The sequence below is a fragment of the Nyctibius grandis genome, chromosome 33 (genome assembly GCF_013368605.1).
Source record: "Nyctibius grandis isolate bNycGra1 chromosome 33, bNycGra1.pri, whole genome shotgun sequence".
Lineage (NCBI taxonomy): Eukaryota > Metazoa > Chordata > Aves > Nyctibiiformes > Nyctibiidae > Nyctibius > Nyctibius grandis.
The window spans coordinates 2,421,919-2,445,820 of record NC_090690.1 but is presented as its reverse complement, the minus strand read 5'-3'; the positions used below and the strand labels follow the sequence as shown (position 1 = coordinate 2,445,820).

The window sequence follows — 23,902 nt, the reverse complement described above, 5'->3', positions numbered from 1 at the left end:
ACTATAAGAAATAACTCCTCCCTTTCTCTTTCCTCCCCCTCAGCTATCCCACACATATGCATCTTGAGGAGACAGCCCAAAAATGCACCTTCACCTCTCTCTCTGACCGTGCTGTGCCTACAAATAAAGGCATTTGTTTCCTACTGGCTGTGCAGTGCTGCAGAAGCAGCTGTTACCAAGGCTGCAAGCTGACAGAATGGCTTCTCTTTCTTCAGCAAAATCTGCAGACTCATATCATCTAGACAGTTTTCTGAACATCTTATCTCCAGACTTACTGGTCTTAACCCAAACTTCAGATGTTACCAGATTTAAAGATCATTATTAGTTACAGGAACAACCCAGCTTGTGCCACTTCTTCTTTGCTCAGACTAGTGGAAACAAAAACTGCCATGCTGACAAATCACTTGAATTAGTACAACAGAAGGAGCCTTACAGAAAGTTACATGTGTCCCTAGATGTTGTGGATAATGTGACAATTTCCTCTTTGCTACCTTGTACACAGTCAGAAGAGAAAGAAAGATTAAAAACAAGTTGCATGTAGCCACTCTTGAAGTAAAAAACCAAAAGGAATTAATGAAACTGCTTTTCACGTTGAGTGTGCAACGGGTATAACAGACAAACTAGGTGTCTTTTCCTGAAATCATAAAAAGTTATCTTGAAGTCTTTTTCCCAGTACTTCAAAAGCACAAGTATATCCTAGAGCTTGTACAAATATCTTCACTGAAATCTTTTAAAGCATATTCCTCCTTATGACAAACCACTGCCTTAACTGATCAAGAAGTGCTACTTCCATGCTTTATTTTATTGATATTGCCACACACTGTAGAGCCCCATCAGTCTGCTAGATACTGCATGTATATAAATTCAGAGAGAGCACCTGCTCTTAAGCACTTGCAATGTAATTAGGCAAGCAAAAGCTGGAAAGGAAAAACGTTAGCTAGAAATCCAAGGCATTAAATCTGGTTACAACCATTTTTAGTCTGTGTCTACGGACTATCTGTTTTTCTCATGATATGAGAAGGCTTTTTAGCCCATGAACATAAAGGAAACATTTCCCAACAATACAACAAAAAAGTATGCACACAGGATTATTCCTCTAAACACCCTCACAGCACATAAACTACTCATACCATTTCTGAGGTGCCACTGAAAGATGCAATACACCCTCCTTCATGTCACAGATGTGGTGCAATAACACAAAGAGGTTAACAGTGTTTTATCCTGTGGTTTTATCCTTTACCATTTAAAACTTCCAGGAATTCCAGTTCAAAGCATGGAACTGGAAGAGAGAATCTTGGTTGGATTTATAATGCATGAACTGATGTAAGTGTAGCAACTCAAACTGGCACAAAAAACTCCTGGTTTGATGGTTTAGTTAATTACATATTTGAGAACCCTTTGCTGCAATCTCTTGTGGTCATTTCTTGTTCCCATCCATTTTATCATTTAGATACCCGTATACCAGAAAAAAAGCGTTGTCCAAGGACATAGAACCATTATACTGATGTGCTGTAGGTCAGGGAGCTCTCTCAGCTTTCCCAAAGGTCATCCCGTCTGCAACCAGGCATGAACCAGAGGGCAGTGAGAATCCACCCATAAAACTCTGCACTGCAAACAGCTTTCACACTGCTGCCCAGCTGTATTATTCTGTAGCGCAGACTGCTGTACTGAAAGGTGAAACATGAGCTTTTACGTTTGGCTTCAGTATTTGAAATATGCTTATTATAGCTTCACAAACATCCTCTTATGGATTCCATCAACAGAAGCAGAAAAATGAGAGATAAAAGGATATATCTGGCTAGCTCATCTTTCCTAATCCCCTGTCTTCTCAGAGCTGTTCTCTACAGCACCATCTCAAGTGCTTTATCCCACCTCACAATAAATGGCCAGGTTATTCTCCTTGAAAAACAAAGTTAATACCATTTCTAGTCAGTTCTGATGGCCATGTTTGTGAACCAGCAGACCCTTGAAGATTTATCTCTTTTTTACTGTGGAGGCCTAGAAACTGCACTCCTTTCAGCTGCTGCAGGAATTTCATCCCAATTGCAATGGACCAGCTAGGTAAATTTCCCACACCCCTGCTAGTTAATTACTGGTGCCAGTGTAAGTGCACATTTCACCATTTCTGCTGTCAGACAGGAAGAACATTATCACTTTGAAGGTAACATTCACAACCATCTGCTCAACAGCCACAACACCCCTTTGAGACTTTGGAGTCACTAAAACAAATGACTGAGTAGCTTTTGGCAATGCCAAATAAACAGACTGAGACTGGTTAGTTATAGATGCTAAGTGCTTCTGAAGTTATTTCAAGAATACATTTCTCTTATACAAAAGCCAAATTCATGCTGCAAGTTTTTGCTAACCTGAGGGCTTTTAAAGGGTCTAAGTGACAATGCAAGTGCTGAAAATACTAAAACTGAAAGTCCTTAAGGTCCAGATCTCCACAAAAACAGCACCAAACTCCTATTGGCACCAGTTAAGTATAGAGAAAATATACCCTTGGAACAGGATTAGACAGAGGGTAAAATTGTGAAAAGAGTTAATGAACGTACACTTAACAAACAAGAAAAATATTATTATGATGATTAAGCCAACGGAAAAGAATCAGCAAAGATTTATTCATGTAAACATTTTGCAAATGCTTAGAAGAGACAAACAAAATGTCTGGAACAGCTAAATTTAGCTCACCATTTCAGTTTTTATCACTAGTCACAGTAAGGGCTAAGAGCTTATCATCAGGATAGCAGAAATTTTAGAGGAGTATGACAGGTCCTGATCTAACCAAGCCTTGCCTTCTGCTGTGAGGACTGTGAATGCCCAAAGGCAGAAGGCATTGCTTAGTACCTGCACAGGGCTCCCTGAAACACCTATCGTGTTCTTGCTACTAACAGCAAAACAGAGACTCTTCCCAGGCTGAACTGATTCTCCCATGCTATGGGGCTAACTATATTTTAGGTTTTATAATCATAGAAGGCAATGGCTGTCACATAACATTATAGCTGTTCAGATGTAGTGACATAAGACAAAAGCCTGGGAGCTTGTCAAAACTCCAAACCCTGAACAAGTAAATCTTTCTATTACTTAGCAATGAAAAACCACAAGATCTGCTCATGGCTCAAAATTTCAGAGTTACAGTTTTGAGCAATTCCCTTTTCACTCCCCCAAACTCAAAAAGAAAAGAACAAAAAAAATAACAGTTTTAATGAAAGCAAAATGTTCCTATTTCCCTGAGAAAACTGCACAAATAAAGAGAAAAAACAGCAACTCCTCATCTGCCCTTATTAGTAGTATCAAGAAAACACTTAAATTTTCACAGCTACCACAAGCCATGAGAGCCTCTCAATTAGGCCATATAATTTATAATTTAATGTATGCATTAGAGTGGTGCAAAGCCATTTTCTCTCTAGGATAAGTAGTGACAGAGATTAAACCCCTGCAGACCTCTGCAAATGTGTCAATTACGTTACATTAGCATAAAAGCAGAGCAATGGGCTGCATTGCGTGTTCTATGCCATATATGCATAAATCCTTGACTATCATCCTTAATAACCAATACCAAGAATCTGATGCATTCAAGATCTGATGTGGAAATTAGGTGCACTGGCTGCAGAAGTTTAGTAATTTTTATTCATATACTGCAGTTCCATCAGCAGAACATCTATTTAATTGATTCTGGGAGTTAAGAACTAACCCTTGAAGCTGCAAGGAAGAATCTGCCATCAGATTTTGTGGCCTAGTTTGGTGTCCTGATCCAAAGAGTAAATAAAGCTAATGAATCTTGTAATTAAGCATTCATTGGTAGAGCTCAGATGAAAGAAGTGGCTGGCTGTTTCCTCTAGCTCTTGTAATCAAGAGACAGAACAAACTCAAAGTGAGCAAATTAATGTTACTGTGCGCAGCAAAACAGAATTGGTGTAAGCAATAATAAAATAATGAAAGCTGCTCAGGCACTTACTATATATGGCACAAACAAAGCAGATAGTTGTTCAAAAGAAATAAATTAAATACTTATTAGCATTTCTTCTGTGTCTTCCAGATACTGTATTTCAGCTCTTGCAGACAAAATTCCACATGGGCTTTGACAATTCACGTTAGTGTTGTCTCATATTAAAAGGGCTGTTTGGAATATAGGAAGCAGACTTCCTAAAATGTCAGATTCATTCCAATTCATAAAAGAAACTGCAGTAGATAAGAGAATCTAAGCAGAACAGAGTATTTTCATTTGCACATTTCAATTAAACTCATTCAGAAACTTTGATTTAATTTTAGACGTAGACCTAAGGTCTGGGTTCCTAACTTCGGGACAAGGGAAAGAAAATGGGACATCCATTACTCCTGCTTGTGACTTTCAAAATATTCCCCTGAGAGGCAGAGCATTAGTAACATACAACAGCAATTTTCAAGTGTGTTCAGCACAGGGTCAAAACTTAAAAGCATCCCAGACAGACGTAGAAATTCTAGCGCACGTGAAAATAAACCCCAAAGAACGTTCTTTGTGGTTTCCCCTCCCTCCTAGAAGTTTTAATGAAAGAAGTAGCTATAAACACAGAAAGCATTGTGGGCCAACTCTAAAACAGTGAAACAGACTTTTCTCAAGTGTAGTTCTCAGAGGCTTCAATCAGAATTCTCTCAGTTTTTGCAACACACCTCTCTGTAGTAAGATCAATAAACAACCCTATAGTGACAGCTCCTCCATAAGCATGCTTTATTGCATTCCCATCACTAAATACTGGCACAAAGCACTGACTGCTACAATGGACCTGTTCCAGCTCTCCCCTTTCTCCTTCAGAACTGCTCTGATCAATCTTATCAATAAAAATAAATCAATCCATAACACATGGTGTCACTGAACGCCAATATGTTGGGGTTTGAATTTGCAGTAAATTTATTAACAATTACAGAACACTGGGAAAGGAAATTGCTCTACTACGTAGAGTATCTCTCAGTTGCCTGTTTTGGGAGTATAGGTACCATGCACAGATCATCTCTTACCATCTCATTTTAAATACTGTATAAAAAATAGGATGTTGCACAACACATCAGAGCTATGTAACATTTTCAACAGCAAGAGTGCCTAATTCCCTGCTCTCTCAGAGTTGTGCCTTAATAAATAATAAAAAACCCCAAGCAAGTACAAACAGTCCTTTTGCTTTTCTGACTTAGGACTGCTCAATATCTGTGCAAGTTCAAACTAAGCAGGCACAGCTCTTAATAAGACCAGGAGCGGATAATGAGGACTTCATTCTGCCATCCACCTCAAACCCAAACATACCTGTTACACTTTTTGTGATTTAAAAAAAAGAAGAAGAAAAAAGGCAAACCCCACTAGGCTTCAATGCCCCAGTGTTCTGCAGCATAGGGGAATTTTTACTGACTCTGATTGCATTCAAGTAACTTCTTGGTGCTCAATAAGGCCCAAGCACAGAGCTTATACCTAAACTTTTCCTTGAGGAAATACAATTCATAGACCAAGTACATGCTAATTACATAGTATGCAGCAGAGGAAAATGTACAAACAGGAATGTATTGTCATGGAGTTGCTTACCTTTGCTTACGCAGCAGCAGCGTGTGACTGCACGGCTGCCATTTTATCACATCACTCCTGTTACTTCTGTAACATTCACCACGATAATTTGCATTATTTAGGTCAGGCAACCCAGGGGAGGTTTTCAGGGGGTGAATCTGGCCTTGGGATTCTTCTACTCAAAGTTTATGCTAGGTGAAATCATGAGACCCACACCTAACTAAAACAGCAAGAGAGCTTTAGCTTCAGCAGATGGAAAGGGACGTAACGCTAAGCTGCCGGGTGACTCAGCTCATCTCTAGGACTGCCTGCCTGCTTTGTTCAATGCAGTCTTAAACAGATGAGACAAACGGCACAGACCATTTCATTCTAGTTGGAAGCCAGTCTTTATCCTGTTCCTCTGCTTACTACTACTTCAATGATTTTTCTAACAATAATATATCAAGGGCCTAAATTATACTCTGCATTATGGCAAAAAGCAACAAAAGGGAGACAAAGTGAATGGGGAAATCAGTCAGCACTACCCTGTACCTGAAAATACAACTTTCCGAAGTAGGATGCCATCAGTAGTAGCTTTATTTTCCTTATAGTAACAAAGCTTCATCCTTACCTCTGAGTCACACTGAAATTCAACACTGCAGGGCTGTCTGCAGACACGCTTTCCCATCTTCCTGGCACACACTGCTGGCAGAGAAGAAGCGGTTTTCCACTCATTTTCCCTCTCTAAAAAAATATAAGAAAGACTATTACCAGCCTACAATTACAAAGCGTATTTTCCTGGGATATGAAGGGGAGTTATTTTAGAAGCTGAGATATATTCCTTTATTAATACATGGCATAATAACCGATACCATTAATAATTAAACCTTACACTCAAATTGAATGTAGGGGAGATTAGCATAAATCCATTGGCATGAAACAAGGTATGCCAGTTCGCATTAGTTGAGTATCCCATAATAATTTGCATTTAGAAGCCACTGAACCTCTGACCAAGCCCGCCGTGAATCTTTCCATCTGCAATAATGTCTATATTGCTCATTTCTTCCCTGGTGCTCTGCAAGCTACACAAGCTACCTCTTTTGGGCAGAAGTCAAAACCTATCTCTGTTAAAGCTAGAATTTATTAGCACATAAAACTATACCAGTGCTGCTGTACTTTGCATATTCAATGTCTGAATAACAGACAACTATTCTAACACCCATGAATTTAACTGCCACTAAAATTTAAATCACAACTTTTGAATAAAATTTTCAGTAGAAGCCTCACTTGCAGTGCTTGTAAATCAGGAGCAATTCTGTTGATCTTCCTGGGGACACTTTAGATTTGCAAAACAAAATCTCTCATCAGCTCTACTGTGATATAGTGACACATCAGCCTTTGCTAGGTCTTAGTACAGTTCGTTCCATCTAGCATGAGCTCAGATTAAAAGAGACTGTAGCTTTGTACCTCTGATAGGCCACTGCCCTTCACAGTTTAATATCCCTCATATTCAAGTGCCCTGAAGCCTATGGAAATGATACCATACAAGAAGCAATGTTGTTTGAGATCACTAGAAAATAGTAGGAAACATGATTAAAGCACCCCTGCTTTACCTTTAGTAGATGACTGGTATGAAGCAAACGTATCTTTGTGCCAGAAATACTTAAGTGGCACTGCAATTAGTGACAGGCATACAGATTAATTCATGCATATTACTAAATCCTTCTCCTTTCTTTAGGAAGCAACTAAGCATTTTTGTGGTATCTCTCTTAATAAATGCCCCCCAACCAGCACCTACCTTTATTCCTTCTTCAAGAAAACTCTGAAGAGTTTGTTTTGTGATAAATTTGCCCTTCTGACTCAGAGAGACAAATTACCATTGCCTTTTTAAGCATCCAGTGAAGTCTGTGCTCAACATATTCCTAGCTTACTTCTCATAAATCTCTACTACATAAATACTATTTTGTTTTAATCAACCAGTGGTTAATAACATGGGTCAGAGGTAGCTGCAATGCAGCTGTCCAGTTTTAGTCTCTGTATTAGCCAGATTAGGCAAGGATTCTCGGTCCCTATGGCCCAAGTCTCAGACAGACTTGCCTCTGGAGAATCTCAAGGAACAGAAGAAGCAAAGCTAGATAACTAATGCATTCTGCTAGGACTGTGAACCACACCCCATATTTGTTTCTTCATTCATGTAATTACCTCGTTATTAGGAACCACTTGCCACCAAGGACATGGTGAGGACAGCAGGAACTTGAGGAGCCTACACACTTCGCAAAAACTGCAATTGAAGAAAAAAAAAAATTGCTCTTTATGCAGGCACTCTGGGGGTTTTGAGGTGCAGTGAGGGTTGCGTGCCCCCAGCCTCCCTGAGGCACTGGGCCTCCCTGAGACCCCGGCCACAATAAGGAGCTTCCAACAACCTCCTCAGGGCATCTCCCAGGGCGGCTTGTGGGGAAGCCGAGGATGAGGGAAGAGGGGTGTTACGCACAACCCTGGAGGGTTGCGGGGTCGGCAGCTAGGCCTGAGGCGAGGCGGGCCTCGGGCAGGGCCGAAGGGGGCCCGAGGCAGGCCGCAGGTGGGCCCAAGGCAGGCCTAAGGCGAGGGCGGGCTGAGGGGGGTGTGAGGCGGGACGGACGGGGACATGCCAGGGACCGCTAACAGGAGCGCTAACCAGCCCTGCCGCAGGCCCCCGCACCCGCGAAGAGCCGCGGAGCTACGCGAGGCGCGGAGCGGGGCGTGCCCTACCTCAGCGCGGCGGTGCTCCTGCGCGCTCCTCCCCGCTCCGCCCCGGCCCCGCCTGGCGGCTGCACCCGCCCGCCCTCCCCGCCAATAAATAGGGGCGGTCGGGCGGCGCCTGTCCGCAGAGCAGCTGCTGGCCCCCCGGAGCCATGAGCTCGTACGGCTACGACCCGTTCTTCCCCGCCTACAAGCGGCGGTACGCCGAGGGCCCGCGGCTCCATGTCTCAGCGATGCGCAGCGGCGGCGGCTACAGCTCGGCGCGCTCGGCGTACTCCAGCCTGTCGGCGCCCGTCTCCTCGGTGTCGGTGCGGCGCAGCTACGCCACCTCCAGCGCCTCGGGCTCCCTCCTGCACTCGGTGGACAGCCTCGACCTGAGCCAGGTAGCGGCCATCAGTAACGACCTCAAGTCCATCCGCAGCCAGGAGCGGGCGCAGCTGCAGGACCTCAACGACCGCTTCGCCTGCTTCATCGAGCGGGTGCACGAGCTGGAGCAGCAGAACAAGGTGCTGGAGGCCGAGCTGCTGGTGCTGCGGCAGAAGCACGCCGAGCCCTCCCGCTTCCGCGCCCTCTACGAGCAGGAGATCCGCGAGCTGCGCCTGGCCGCCGAGGAGGCGACGAGCGAGAAGCAGGCGCTGCAGGGCGAGCGGGAGAGCCTGGAGGAGACGCTGCGCGGGCTGCAGGCGCGCTACGAGGAGGAGGTGCTGAGCCGGGAGGACGCGGAGGCGCGGCTGCTGGAGGTGCGCAAGGGCGCGGACGAGGCGGCGCTGGCGCGGGCCGAGCTGGAGAAGCGGGTGGACAGTCTGCTGGACGAGCTGGCCTTCCTCAAGAAGGTGCATGAGGAGGAGCTGGCGGAGCTGCAGGCGCAGATCCAGTACGCGCACCTCTCCGTGGAGATGGACGTGTCGGCCAAGCCCGACCTCTCCGCCGCCCTGCGCGACATCCGCGCGCAGTACGAGAAGCTGGCGGCGCGCAACATGCAGAACGCCGAGGAGTGGTTCCGCAGCCGCTTCACCGTCCTCAGCGAGAGCGCGGCCAAGAACACCGACGCCGTCCGCGCCGCCAAGGACGAGGTGTCCGAGAGCCGCCGCCTGCTCAAGGCCAAGACGCTGGAGATCGAGGCCACCCGCGGCATGAACGAGGCGCTGGAGAAGCAGCTGCAGGAGCTGGAAGAGAAGCAAAGCGCCGACATCTCCGCCCTGCAGGTCAGGGGGGTCGGGGGTTGCGGGGGGCATCCTGGAAAGGGGGTCACTGCTTCTAGCTCAGGCGTAAATTCTGCAGCTATACTACATATCTAAACTATGAGGGATAATAAAATTACAACGCAAAATGCCACAGAGCTATAATGCGTAATACATCATTTCTCCTATATACTGATAAAGGCTGAACTATATCAGTGTAAAAAAGATAACCTTGAACTGAAACTAGAAAAAGCACGTAGAAGCTAAAACCAAAATGAAGTGATGCACAAATTTCATGCATGCTTTAGTCCTTGCATAGCAGAAAATTGGGCTCTTAACATTAAATAGGGTTGGAAAAATAAGGGTGGGAAGAAACCCTCCCAGGGAAGGTGGGATTTGGTAAATGGTGTCTTTTTGTCTAAGAGGGGGGAGTTGGAGCTGTTCATTTTGCTAGAGCAAGATTATGTTAATAGGATTGGAAAAATTCCATGCAAGGTATTATTGCTAGACTAAGAATTTTACGCTGTCAATATTGTTACTTCCAACAGGATACAATCAACAAATTAGAGAACGAGCTGAGAACCACGAAGAGCGAAATGGCTCGGTACCTGAAAGAATATCAAGATCTGCTCAATGTGAAAATGGCCCTGGACATCGAAATTGCAGCATATAGGTATGATGGGAGGAACGTTTTAATAAGTCAGAACTCGGGTCAGGATCCTGTTCTCTCTTAAAGAGAATTCGTTTTATTTATTATTCCTCCAGCAGAAATTTTTCATAGATAGATGTCAGAGTTTAATCAGGTCTTCTCCGTTGTCTTGCTATTGGAAGAAGCAGTGCTTTTGAGGCAAAATGTTTTCTTAAAGCAAAATCTGTAGTGTAGACAACTTCAGTGGGCATAATTGTATGTGTATGCATACAGAACTGTCAGCTTGGCAATATATCATCTTAGTTCTCCATCTTTACAGATAAAAATACCTGTTCTGTACTTACACTGAAGAGATTTTGTATCAGTGGAACTTCTTAATACAGATGGTTGTGTTCCCAAAATTGGGAATCCCTTACATGCTTTTAAGAACGGGCTTTGTTTCTAACTCACAGAATCAATCTCCTGCAAAGCAAATATTTTACAGCAGAATTGCTGCTAATGTTTAATGTTTTGTCCCAGATACTGTTAGAAATGGCAAATGCTGAAGCAGAGTTTCTGTGAATGCCACAAGGGGGAATATTGAGAAATTGACTATAAACCTTGTCTAATAGCTAAACATAACATCAAAATGTTACATCTGCATTGTTCTCTGCAACCCTGCACGCTACCAAAAAACACCTCTAACTTCACCTGCTATAGGAACCTAATCCTAGAGACTTTTTTCCCATTATTTCTTTTAACAAGGAAAAGTATTAATTTGCCAGTAATGCACACCTCTGAAACTTTAAATTATTCCAAGAAGATGGGGTAGCATTACCACATAGTTATTCATTATGGGCTAGTTTTTGCACTCCTAAGTATGCAATGTCTAGGGCTTGTGCTGCTCAAAGGATAATAGTATCTTGGTCCATAGCTGAATACTGCTGCAACATAATAACTAAGTCATTTCTATTTGTTTTTTTTCTGCTAGGAAGCTGCTGGAAGGTGAAGAGACCCGACTCAGCTTCACTAGTGTTGGAAGCATCACCAGTGGCTACACCCAGACTGCCCCGACCTTTGGCAGGTCTGCCTACAGTGGTCTCCAGTCCAGCTCCTACTTGATGACAACCCGTTCCTTCCCCACGTACTACTCCAGTCACGTCCAGGAAGAACAGATTGAAATAGAGGAGACAATTGAGGCTGCCAAAGCGGGAGAAGCCAAGGCAGCCCCTGCAGAAGAAGGTGAGGAGGAAGAGAAAGAGGAAGGTGAGGAAGAAGCGGGAGGTGAAGAGGCTGAAGAAGAGGAGGAAGGTACTTATAGTTACTTTCAAATCCCTCACTTTTCTGCTTCACCCTGCTCATATGGGGTAGAACCCAGAAATCCTGATGACTGTCTAATGATTAGATCTCTCATTGCTCACATGAGCGAAGGATTGTGGCATTAAGCTTGCAGCATGTAAGCAGGAAAGACAATATTGAATGGAAAATAAGGTAAATGCTCAATATCAGGCAGATTATAGGACAGATGATACTCCCTTGGAAATCACTGTATGTTTTTCCATTCAAGTTTCCAAAACCAAGAATGATAATACTGTAACAGCATGTAACGTTATATTCATATGGCAGCAAATGGTACTTAGCTGTTACAGATATCCTCAGAAAGAAGGAAGAAGGACATCCTGAGCTAAATACTAATTCCCAGAGAGTATCCTGTGATAGCAGGAACATCAGCTGATGTCTGCAGGTGTAACTGTTGGATTCAGTGGATAGCAATATCTATTGCCTGAGGTCTAGGTAGTTTTCATGTTCAACTGAAGTATATGCCACTTCCTTGCTGCCCCATAATTTATTTACCAAACTTACATTTTAAAGAAAATGTGAAAGGAATGTTATCCAGAGTTGCTTTTCCCAACTTCAGTTGCACAGCTCTGAAGGATTTAACCTAAACATATCTGAAATGCATTGGTTACCATTGAACCATTCTAGGAGTTCATTAATGTAAAGATTAAGTATAATGAAATGATAGCTGAAGAGCCAATTGGAGAGCAATGGCAAGATTCCTTTTTGAGCTCAAGTCTTTGGATAAGGCTTAAAGCAATGAGGCCACAGTCAATTACTATTTTTCAAGGCCATGATTTTGAGAAGACCTATATAATGTTTCACTCCCTCTGACATCTAGGATAAGTTGGTTGTGTAGTTCTGTTGGTCTCCCTTGCAGGTCCTCGATAAATGTCCCTGTTTTCATGCAAAATCAGTTTCTGGTCCCATCATGTTTAGCTGACTGCTATCCAAACGTGGGATTGAAGGGTGCAGGTATGCTGGCTCCCATTAAATTGGGATTAGGAACAGTACATAGATGTGAAATGTTTCTTTTTGCCTTTCAAAGGTGCTAAAGAAGAATCTGAAGAAGCCAAAGAGGGTGAGGAAGAGGAAGGAGAAGGGGAAGAAACAGCAGCTGAAGAAGGAGAGGAGACTCAGGAAGCTGCTGAGGAAGCTGCTGAGGAGAAGGAAGAGAAAGAAGCACCAGGAAAGGAAGAGAGTGAAGTGAAGAAGAAGGCTTGATTTTTAGGCAGTCTAAGCTTTCTCATCAGGTCAACAGAATAAACCATGATTGACTGAGCTAAAATTGCAGTCTCACATATTTAATTCAGTGACCACTGAGGTTTAAAGTTAATGATCTATGATGTTTCTCTCTGTGCAGAGTATCAGTATGCTTGCAGAGCACCCACTGGCTTGCTGCCTGAGTGCTGCATGGTCTACACGTATGAATTCAGGGGTTATGTCTTTTTTGGGTGATTCAGAACCTTAAAATATAAAAAGGGGGGAAAAAATAAGTAATGGGAATGAAAGTTACCTTTAACTTGCATTTAAAATAATTATGGAAACCTTGGGTGGGTAAAACAATGGAGGCTTCAATAAGTGTGTGCAATAAAGCTAGTCAATAAAGTTACAGAAATGCTTACACAGATCCCTTCTCTGTGTCATGTGTCACTAATGCATTTAAAAGATTGATAAAGTGGTGTATTGTATCATGCATCTTTCAAGCCTGTGTAACAGGATATGGGATACTGATTTCTGTCTCTGGCTGATATGCTTGAGGGACTAATAGGTGGACAAAACTTCTTGATGGGGCTGTAAAATTTCACATGGAAATTTTACAATGCTGAAAACACTGGTGTCTGCTCTTAGCTTTGTGATGTGTCTCTGGGCTGGTGCATGTGCACAAGCTCCCTTTTGCATTTTGAAAAAAAATTTTAACAAACCAATACAGAAGCAAAATGCAAACACGGCTGTTAAACATTGGTAGGAAGTTGTTTGATGTCTGACAGTTCAGTGATGAAAGGGAAGAATGACTGGATGTAGGTGAGACTTGGAGTATATAGAAAAAAAAAAAAGCTGTGATGAGGTGTTAGAGGGAAGGACGATGGGGGAGTTCTCTCTGCTACTGGAATGTGAACTGCCTTCCTTGGGGTGCGTTAACTCAGTCTACTATGGACTGAAGAGGCTCATCCTCCACTGAGTTGTCACCAGGGCCTTTAAAGGTTTTGAGTATGAGCCAGACAAAGGTCTAAGCTGTGATCAGGCACAAAAAGCAGCAAAGCCTGACAATTCTGAAAGCAATGTCAATGTCCTGTAGTCTGAGCCTATTTGTTTTCAATTAGCTAAAGTTGCTGTATGTAATTAAACCTTGTGCTAAGGGCAAGTACTAGACTAATGTTGCAAATTAAACTGTTTTAAATAAACATGAAGCCCATTAAAACAGGCATTGCGTGGCTGCACTAGAACTTGTCACAGTCACATTTAGCTAGATATTTGCGTAGGATTTTGGGGTAACTTTTAATTTTGTACACTGACTTCATGGTATCAGTTGATCTGCATGGGCTCTCCTCCATGGCTATGTTCAGAGAGAAAGGAAGCGTCTTTTGTACAAATTTTAGGGGTGTTCCAAAAGCATCTCCCTTTTCAGCGTTGAAAGAGTTATAAAGAAGATTATGATGGATGAGGTAAGCACTTAAAACAATTCTTTCCTTCCATGTTCCCAGGGAAAACAGCAGGAGAAAGAAAAAGAAGTTTTGGTAAAACCTTCAGGAAACAGCTTGTATGCGTAGGTAATAACTGCAGTAGTTCCTGTTCAGGGAGTTCCAGTACCATTTCCAAATACTTTAATTTCCCCCCACCCCTGCTTTCTTGGGGGTTTTGTTGCTTTTGAGAACCAGAAGGCAAACAAGTAGATAAATTTTCCCTTTCTTCAGCAACATTTCTTTTTTTTTTTTTTCCACATTTCCCTTCTGCTTTAAATCAAGATTTTTCTATGTGTGTTTACGCAGACTTATTCTTACAGAGCAGATTTTGTTTTCCATCTCCAGGAAAGCAGTGACGAGCAGTGGGGGGTACTCGCAGTGATGTGGGCAAGAGAGTTGACCACGCTGTTCGCTCAGTGCTTTTAAAAGCTATTGATGGGATTGCAGGAGACCTGCTCCTTTTGGTATGTGATACCCTCGTTCGAACACAGCAGAATAGTGAGTCCAAGAGATGGTACTGGGACATTCACCTATCAGAAAATGCTTAGCATGGCATTTCAGTTGGGAGAGAGATTCTGCTCCTACAGAGCAAAAAACGTTAAACCCCAGATCAGAACTCAGCCCAGCCAAACCACTGTTAGATTGGCATATATTAAAACCACTGCCCCATCCTACCTTTCTCCAAGCACTCTGAGCTCCTTTTAATTTGCAATACCTGATTTTGCTTCCTCTTTCATGTCTTTTTTTTTTTGCAGATAAACTTTTTCATTCAGTCCTTTGTATCCCTTTCACTTCTGGGAAGCAACATGGCTTGCAGCTCTCCAAATCTTTGCAACCAGGCTGCTAGGGATGCTCTCAAACCAGCACATTTAGAGATACACCAGCAAACACATTTCTCCTTGCAGTGTATCTCAGTCCGATCCCCACTCCTTATGTTATTTTTAATGTATTGCAGCTAGAGGAGAGGTTTCACGACTCTGCAGGAAATGTGTGAGTCTCAGCTGTGGCAATGAGCTGCAGAGAGTGACAAGCCGCAGTGACCGTCCAGCCTGGTTTGTTACCCCCAGTCCTGCCTTGCTGCTGAGGTAAATCGGTGGGAGGAGGATGGAAGCGTGCGTTTGTGTGCCGAGGTGCTCTCAGGGTTGTGGGGGTCCGGCTGGTGACACTTGTTTTACCTTTGAAAATCCCGGAGCTCGCTTTGACGCAATGCAGTAAAAGCAGGCAGAGGGAGAAACGATAGAAACTTTAACCCAAGTTGCAGCTGCGAGTAAAGCCATGAGCCTCTCCCTGGATTTTCTCTTTCTGTTTGGGCAGACAGGGTCTGGATCAGGCTGAGATCTCATCACAGGGAAGACAAATACAAGGAGGTCCTGAATGCTTTTCTTGAGAGACCCATAAACACACAATCCCCCTCCACTCAGCAAGAGGGAAACTTGTACAGGTATAATATCCAGATTCTAGGAATTTACCTTCTAGTAACTAAATAATTGACAATTTATCATTTGCTGCCTTCCTAGATTAGTTAAGGGTAGTTTAATCCTGAACAGAGAAGGACGAAAGCCCACATGTGAATAGGAAAAGCACAGACCCTGACGACTGGAGAAAATTCTAGTGCTTGGCTCAGCTCCCTGGCAAATGCAACCTGTTTGTGTTTTGTAACACTCCCCAGTTTGTTTCCACCTGGAATTTAGTTCTGGGATGCTGAAAATCTGTTAATTGTAGCATCTCCACAACCCCGTACAGTAAAAAGGTCCTGTTTTAGAGCCCTCCAGCTCCTGAAGTCATGAGGGTCTTGATGGCCCACTTTAAATAAGATGCATAAATCTTGACAGTAACTTCCTTTAATTATTGTTTTTTCCTTCATGGAGTCTTTTGTATTGATTTAATGAACTTCTGTGTCTGAAAGTAATTAATCCCTTCACTAGTTATGCACAGTCTGAAGAAGTAATTGGTGCAGAACAGGCAAATAACATACTATTTATGCATCTCTGCCCTGGAATTATGCTATCTTTTGAAACTGTTTGATTGCAGATGTCAGTAGACAAAACCTCTCTTGGCAACATAAAATATTAAACAGTTCTTAGAGTTTTATAAATATTTAGAAATGTGTTAACCAGTTGCTTATTTCTCTTAGGATTTGATGGAAACATTTGCAGTGGGAAATAGACTAAACTCACAAATTTATTTTGTGTGTTAGAGCGGAGAAAAAAAATGCAGTTGTGGGTGATAACTAAAGGCTGCAATATGTTTTAGGTGGAAAAGAGGGGGAAATGAGGATAATTTGAAATACACCATGCCCGTGGGTAGTCCAGGAGTTTGCCTTGTGCACAGGCTGTGTAGTGACTTCTCAAACCCGTTCAGGAAAGTCGATGTACCCTGGGCAGAAGTGGTGGTTCAGCCCCTTGTACAAAAATCTGCAGTCCTGGCAAGCAGAATCAAAACAACACAAGTAATAATCTCTAGGTCCTTGTAGCTGTGTCCTACCAGACCTGAAAAGAAAGCATAACATAAAAAATAGCCAGTTAACAGCGTTCCTGAGTCTCCCACTGAGATTTAATTCACTGTACAAGGTGACCCTTCTTCGTCCCAATGCTGAAGCTGCCTGAATTTCTGTGCTGAGGGCTGGCAGCCCACTGGCTTTGCAGTTTGTGACGTTTTAGCAGATTCTAGAACTTATTTGGAAGCACGTAAACAGAAAGTTTGGTGCTAAATGTTGTTCTCTGGTTTAGTTTTTGGTTTTAGTGGTGGTCTCTTGAAAATTTTGATTAGACCCAAGAGGAAAATAGCTTCAGTGCTCACAAACCATTGGGCATTTCATATTGGTGCGAATACTTACTGACAGTAGGTGAGTGTGACTGGGCTACTTCTTGTTCATAAAGGTATAGGTATTTTTATGTCACATACACATGTAACTTTCACAAATAAGCTCGCTACAGAGAAGCTGCCATTTAATTTGCTAATTCTGCTTTAATTAAACGTCACTCAGCCAGCAAGCTGTTGAGCACAGATTTCCATTATTGATATCAGCGGGAGAAACACTCATTACTTTGCTACACAAAGACATTCAGATTTATTTGAAAGGCTTATCTGCTGTGGGCCTCTTACATTTTCTCCAGTGAAGAATACGCAGAACACTTTCGATTAAAAACTACTTGCTCTCCAATTATTGATAGGGTAAAGAATTGGAAGGCATGTGCAAATCATAGAGGTTTTGATCAGACCCTCAATTATTTAACAGATTTCAGGACGGTCCATGTGCTGAACCCAGGCTTAAAAATTATTTGCAGTTCTTTGCTATTTGTGGTAGGTAAGGCAGGAGCAGCGTTGTTTTACTTTTGAAACGCAATAGAAATAAACACAATATTGATCCCATAATAAGACACATTAATTCCCCAAATTGGAGTTGGGGGCCTCCTCTTTTTCCCTTTGTTTCATTTGTCTCCATTTATTTTCCATGTAGTGGGATTTTAGAGGGCTCTTTAATTGGCTTTCTTCTTCATAAAGCCAACCTGGAAGCGGCAGTAGACGTAGGCCAGCGCTTGGGAGGCCTTTCTATTGGAAATGGAAAAATGCTTTGGTTTGGTTTTATCTGTCAGTCCTACCAGGTATAATCTGAGCCCTACCCAGCCTCTGTAAGGGTCTCCTTTCTACAGTTACTTTCAAATGGACAAATATCTAAAAAAATAGTTAGGAATACTTCTGATACATGATACCAGTATCATCTCTGGGACAGTTTCCTTTTCCCAGTAATTTATTTGCTCTCAATTTTGGAATTTTGTGTTTAGAGACAGATTGTACCTGTTGACAGAGAATTAATAAGGATGTTCCCATATAATTAAGGCAGGAGGGGAAAAAAAAAAATCAGAAGCTACCCCATTTTGATGAACACATGTCTTGGTTGAGATTACTTAACGGGTCTTTGCACACTTAAGCAACACGAGTGTCATAGAAGATACCATGACCAGTTGTGGCTCAGAGATGGGCTAGCTTCACGGGAAAAATCGAGGAATGATCTGGAAATTGCCATATCTTTAAGGCTGTCCTTACATGTTGAGACTAGGGTGCAGGGAGGAAAATCACACTTGCAGAGTTTAACACTTTTACACTCAGTACAAGCAGGATTGCTCAGGTAAGTAGTATTAGCAGCACATGGCTTAGAGACCTTCCTATTGTTAGCAAAGCAATTGCAACCCCTCTAAGCACCTGAAGGCCAGGCAGCAGAACTCAGTAGATTCCTCTGTACTCTAGAAAGCCTGGGATACAGCTCTTAAGTATTTGCTTAAGCCAACTCCAGTATTCATGTTATGTTACGGGAAATTTGTTCATCACATGCAATTCCAGCTTGTTTTCTAAAACAAAGAAGAGGAATAACTCAAGCAACTTTTCAACCCCCACAACTCTGTTCCCACAAACCCCAGGGAAGGATTTGATTGGAAGAAAGGCACCAGACAAGTCATGTTTTCAGTATTGACCTTTATTGAGCAAGAACTGCTGTGACTTTTACATCAAACAACAAAAGGTTGCGTACTGTGCATGTCAACTAGGTTCTCCCATGAGCAAAAGTCCACCCTAATTACACCAGTGAGGTAAACATAATTATTTATAAGTAGCTTTTTTTTAAGGCTAGGAGAGTTCTGGTTCTCATGAATATTCTATTACTGTTTTCTGTTTGTTTTTGGCTCAGTTGGTTCTTTGCATAATACGTCTTAAGTCGTTCCTCAGATATATCCCTCCAACAGCTCAGGAAATTCAAAAGCTTCCTTTGCACATTTCATCTCATGCACTATTATTAGTATTATTTTTTTAGTTCCCCAAGCTCTGTGGAGGGAGTACATCTTGAGCCTGCATGCATTCGCCCCCCCTCCCCTATATTGCACAAAAAAGTAAAATACTGTGTGTCTGGAGCCTCCATGAGAGAACCCGTTCTGCTTTGAAGCCGTCACTCACATGCATTTTGCAGCTGTCATATGGCTTAACCTTTTGCACCGACCCAAGCTCTTTAATTTTTTAATTTAGCTATGATTTATTTTATTCGGTCTCTTTGATCTCTTTTACTACAGCATGTGAAGTAACTTTCTCCACTTTCTTGGTGGACACTAATTTCTCCTCAAAGCTTTCTTCATGTTCCTCTACCTTCTGAGTGACTGTCACCGACTTTGTGATATATGTGGTTGTACTGTCCCCACCTTCACCCGTGATTTTCTCTGCTTTTTTGGTTACTACAATTTTCTCACCTTTATCATCAATTGGGCTCACGTCTAGGCCATTGGTGACAACTCCCTTGTCTTCCTCCTCAACCTCCTTCTCTTTGGATTCCTCCTCTTCCTTTTTCTCCTCTACCTCACCATTCACTGCAATGTCTTCTTTCCTGGACCCCTTCTCTACCTCTGCACTAATTTTTGTTACCTTTGTGACAGTGATGGTCTCCTCCACCACAGCCTTTTCATCTTTGACCGGGGAGGCCGGCTTCTCTGGAGAACGGGGCTTCTCCGGAGTCACTGGCTTCTCTGGAGAACGGGGCTTCTCTGGAGTCACCGGCTTTTCTGGAGAGCGGGGCTTCTCTGGAGTCACTGGCTTTTCCGGAGAACGGGCCTTCTCTGGGGTCGCCAGCTTCTCTGGGGTCACTGCTTTCTCTGGGGTTGCAGGCTTCTCCGGCGTCGCTGCCTTCTCTGGAGAGGTTACCTTTGGTGTCGCTGGCTTCTCCGGGGATGCTGCTTTCTCTTCCTCCTTGGCTGGTTTCTCACCACCTTTCTCCACCTTCTGTTCTTTTCCTGCTTCTGCAGCTGTTTCTTTCAGGACAGCCTTGGCTGGCTCCGTTACAGGGGATTTAGGGGGGGATTTAGGGGGTGACTTTGAGGGAGGTGTTTTGACCTTCTCTACCTTTGCTGCTACCTCTTCAGCTTTGCCCTTGGCCTCAGCTTCTTCCCCCTCTTCTTCAGCCTCCTCCCCTTCTTCTTTTTCCTCTATTTCTTCTTTTTCAGAACCTCCTTCTTCTGCTGCATCAGATTTTGCAGCTTCTTCCTCCTCTGCTTCCTCTTCCTCCTTCTCTTCTTCCTCAGCTGCTTGTTCTGCAGCGGCCTTCTCAGAAACAACTTCTTCCTCTGCAGCTTCTTCTGCTTTTTCTTCCTCCTGTTCTTCTTGCTGTGCCTTGGCTGCCATTTCTTCTGCAATAGCTGCTAGGGCATCTTCCATTTCAGCCTTTTCATCTTCTACCTTTGTCTCTTCAATGATTTCTTCTACAAACTTGTGCTGGACCTTCAGCTTTGGTGGTTCAATTTTTGTTTTCTGAATTTTGGTGGCTGCTATTGTGACAGATGGTTGTCTGTGTGTGAATATGGGTCCAGTAATGCTTCCAGAGAAGGCACTGAATCTTGTCTCTTCACCCTCCAGTAGCTTCCTAAGAGGATCAGGAGGAAAAAAAAAATGAGCATAGAAATGCAGCATAAGGGACAGCTATTAGAATATTTCCCTCTGTCAGCAGGGTGAAACCAGTTTGTATGTGGAATATGCTAGAGCTGATCAGCATAATCCATTGCTCACAGCCACAGTTCGGCTTTCCTTGAATCAGCTCTTTTGCAAAATTCATATTCAGCAAAGAGCTTTCAGCTTGGTTTGCATGTGGCAAGTGTAACACCTTTGCCTTATCAGTTGAAATTCATCCTTAATGTCAAAAACTTTATTATGGCATAAGTCAGCACAGAGTATGGGAAAATAATTAAATTCATACGATGCTTTATGACTTAGGCAAACTGAGAATTTGACACAGATCAAATTTTGTGGCTGAGCTACTAAAAGCCAATTAAAGCATATGTCCTAGTTGGATAATTTGGGCATCTGCCTTTCTTGTGCAGCTATGAAAACCAAAGACTTCAGAGACTTTTGCTCATCTAACTTCAGCAGCAAACAGCTATAGACCCTGGAGTATCTGTGTGTTTGTCTGAACAACCTCAGGGATTTATGCAGATCTGGAGATGGATTTTTTGTTTTTACTTGTCTTATGTTCAAAGGCATGTTTTTAATGTAAGCCTGCGACCCAGAAAAATCAGCAGTTCTCCAATGAGAGCTCTAAAGTGATGCAAAGGAGACTAAAAAAAAACCTGCCAGGTGATGGCAATAGCAAGCAATGTTCCTGCTCCACATTAGAGTGGATGCCTTTAAAGGAAAGTTGAGCAAGAAAAGTAAAAGTGTTTGTGACAAGCAGATCAGCACTCCCTGCTTGAAACCATGATCAAGCAAGTGCACTGTCTCTCTCAAGTGATAAAAGGGAATTCAAGTGACGAGCACTGCTTGCTTGGCGTATGCAAAGCAAAGCAAGCAGGAATTAAAAATAAGCTTGTCTTTTACTGCATCTTTTGCTTTTGTAAACAAGGGCAGAATGCGGCACCAGCGTGCCACTGCGCTGAGTCATGCTATCCTGTGCCCACTGAGCTCGCTGGGAGCTTTGCCACTGACTGCCGGAGAGCTGGTCCCTAGTGAACTCTGGTTTCTTACTGCAGATGCTCCAGGGGCTGTGTAGATTTTGTGACAGCTGTAATAATTTAGCCAAGCTCTAATTTTACTTGTGTTCACCGCAGATATTTCTTATCTGTGAAAGCTTCTCAGGCCAGCAGCATCTGCAGTGCTATTAATATTCCAGACATGTCCGCAATGATCCTACTGTACCTGTATGCAGCAATTTCAATATCCAGGGCCATCTTGACATTGAGGAGGTCCTGGTATTCCCTCAAGTGACGTGCCATTTCCCACTTGGTTCCTCTAAGCTCGTTCTCCAGCTGATGAATCGTGTCCTGCAACAAAGACGCAGAAAACCTCTGTGATGCAGACATACGCAGAGACACAGCGGAAAAAGTTCTCAAAAGGCACTTTCAGAAACTCATTCCCTGCGAGGCAGTGCCAGGATCAGAGCAGGACCCACCCGGCTCCCACCGCCCGACATCTCCCCCCCTTGCAGCCAGCCCTTGCGGGGGGCAGCCCGGCAGCCTGCGCCTCCCCCTGCGCGCACCCCGGCATCCCTCGCTGCGGAGCCGGTACCCGGGCACCGCCCGCCCCTGCCCCCCGAACCGGGCTCGGCGCAGCCCCGGACAACTCCCCGATACCTGGTAGGTGGTGAGGTCGTTGTTGTGGCGCTCCTCGATGTCGCTGAGCTGCCGCTCCAGCGACTCCTTGGTGCCGCGCACCGACTCCAGCTCGATGCTCTTGGACTGCAGCTGCCGGCGGTACTCGGCGATCTCCTCCTTGGCGGAGCGGATCGCCTCCTTGTTCTGCTCGGCCGCCTCCGTCAGCTTGGCGTAGCGGCACTTGAACCACTCCTCGGCCTGGTGCATGTTGTGGTCGGACTGGCACTCCAGCTGGGCGCGGATCTCCTTCAGCGCCGTGGTGAGGTCGGTCTTCAGGTAGTCCTTCCTCTCCACGGTGGCGTGGGACGCCTGGAGCTGCGCCAGCAGCTCGGCCACCTCCTCCTCGTGGTTGCCCCGCAGGAAGGCCACCTCGTCCTGCAGCGACTGCACCTTCTTGTCCAGCTCCGCCCGCATCAGCGAGGCCTCCTCCATCTCCTTGCGCAGGGCGCGGATGGTGGCCTCCGTCTCGTCGCGCAGCCGCGCCTCATCCTCGAAGCGCTCCCGCAGGCGCTGGATGTCCTCCTCGATGTGCTCCGAGTCCAGCTGGATCTGCGCCTTCTCGTGGCTCACCTGCTCCAGGGCCCCGCGCAGCTCCCGCAGCTCCTGCTCGTAGGCGTCGCTCAGCTGCGCCCGCCCGGCGTGTTTCTGCCGCAGCGCTGCCAGCTCCGCCTCTATCTCCTTGTTCTGCTGCTCCAGGTAATGCACCTTCTCGATGTAGCCGGCGAAGCGGTCGTTCAGCCCCTGCAGCTGCTCCTTCTCGTTGGAGCGGCTCAGCTTCAGCTCCGCCGCGCCGTTCAGCAGCGAGGACTGGCTCACGTCCAGGCTCTCGGCGGAGCTCAGCACCGTGGAGCTGAAGGCGGCCCGCGGTGCCCCCAGGTTGGGGCGCTTGTAGGAGGAGGAGACGGTGCTGCCCGAGCCCCGCGACCACGACTGCGAGCGGAAGCCGCTGGACGGGGATGCGCTGGCGCGGCTGTAGGTGGCCCGGGTCTCGGTCACCCGGCGGTACGAGGGGTTGCCCAGGGGCTCCATGGTGTAGCTCATGGTGGGGCACTCGGGGGTAGCGGGCGGCAACGCGGCGCTGCTCCGGCCGCCGCCGCCCCTTATAAAGACCCGCCGGGCGGCAGCGGGGCGGCCCCGCACACGTGTGCGGGGGGAGGACCCCCCCCCGGCCCTGCTCCGGCCCCGCCTCCCGTCCCCGCCTCCCCCGCTCCTGCCCCCTGCCCCTGCACCCCCTTCCCTTCCCTCTCCCCGCTCCCCCTGCCCGGCCCCCCAGTCCCTGATGCTCCCCCCGATGCCCCTTCCCCTTTCCCCCTTCCCCTTGCTTCCCCCTAACCCTTCCCCCTCTTCCCCTTTCTCCCTTCCCACGGCCCCTCCTTCCCCCTTTCCCATCCCCTTCTCCCTTGCCCCGCTCCCCCCATTCCCTTCTCTCTCCCCCCCGCTCCCCCTTTCCCCTGCTCCTTCCTTCCTGCCCCTGCTTCCTTCTCCCCCCTTCCCTAGGCCATCACCCTCTTCCTTTTCTTTCTTTTCTTCCTTTTCTTTCTTTTCTTCCTATTCTTCCTTTTTTCTTTCTTTTCTTTCTTTTCTTTTTTCTCCCTTTCTTTTCTTTTCTTTCTCTTTTTTCTCTTTTCTTTCTTTTCCCTCTATTCTCCCCCTTTCCCCCCCAGCCCTCCCTCCCGCAGCGGCCATGGCGGAGCGGAGCGCGGTGCCGG

General features: G+C 45.1%; 2 protein-coding genes across 2 annotated transcripts; one reads left to right on the top strand and one right to left on the bottom strand.

Annotated features, from left to right (window-relative positions):
• The first annotated feature begins 8,397 nt into the window (after window positions 1–8,397).
• On the top strand, window positions 8,398–12,957 carry NEFL (neurofilament light chain). The gene is made up of 4 exons (XM_068421494.1): window positions 8,398–9,450; window positions 9,975–10,099; window positions 11,046–11,365; window positions 12,441–12,957. Exons 1-4 carry the CDS (start codon window positions 8,398–8,400, stop codon window positions 12,614–12,616), a joined length of 1,674 nt encoding a protein of 557 aa, XP_068277595.1. The 3' UTR covers window positions 12,617–12,957.
• Window positions 12,958–19,104: 6,147 nt separating this feature from the next.
• Window positions 19,105–23,234, bottom strand: NEFM (neurofilament medium chain). The gene is made up of 3 exons (XM_068421491.1): window positions 22,173–23,234; window positions 21,739–21,863; window positions 19,105–20,473 (listed from the first exon to the last, which is right to left on the bottom strand). Exons 1-3 carry the CDS (start codon window positions 23,232–23,234, stop codon window positions 19,105–19,107), a joined length of 2,556 nt encoding a protein of 851 aa, XP_068277592.1.
• Between the last annotated feature and the right edge of the window lie 668 nt (window positions 23,235–23,902).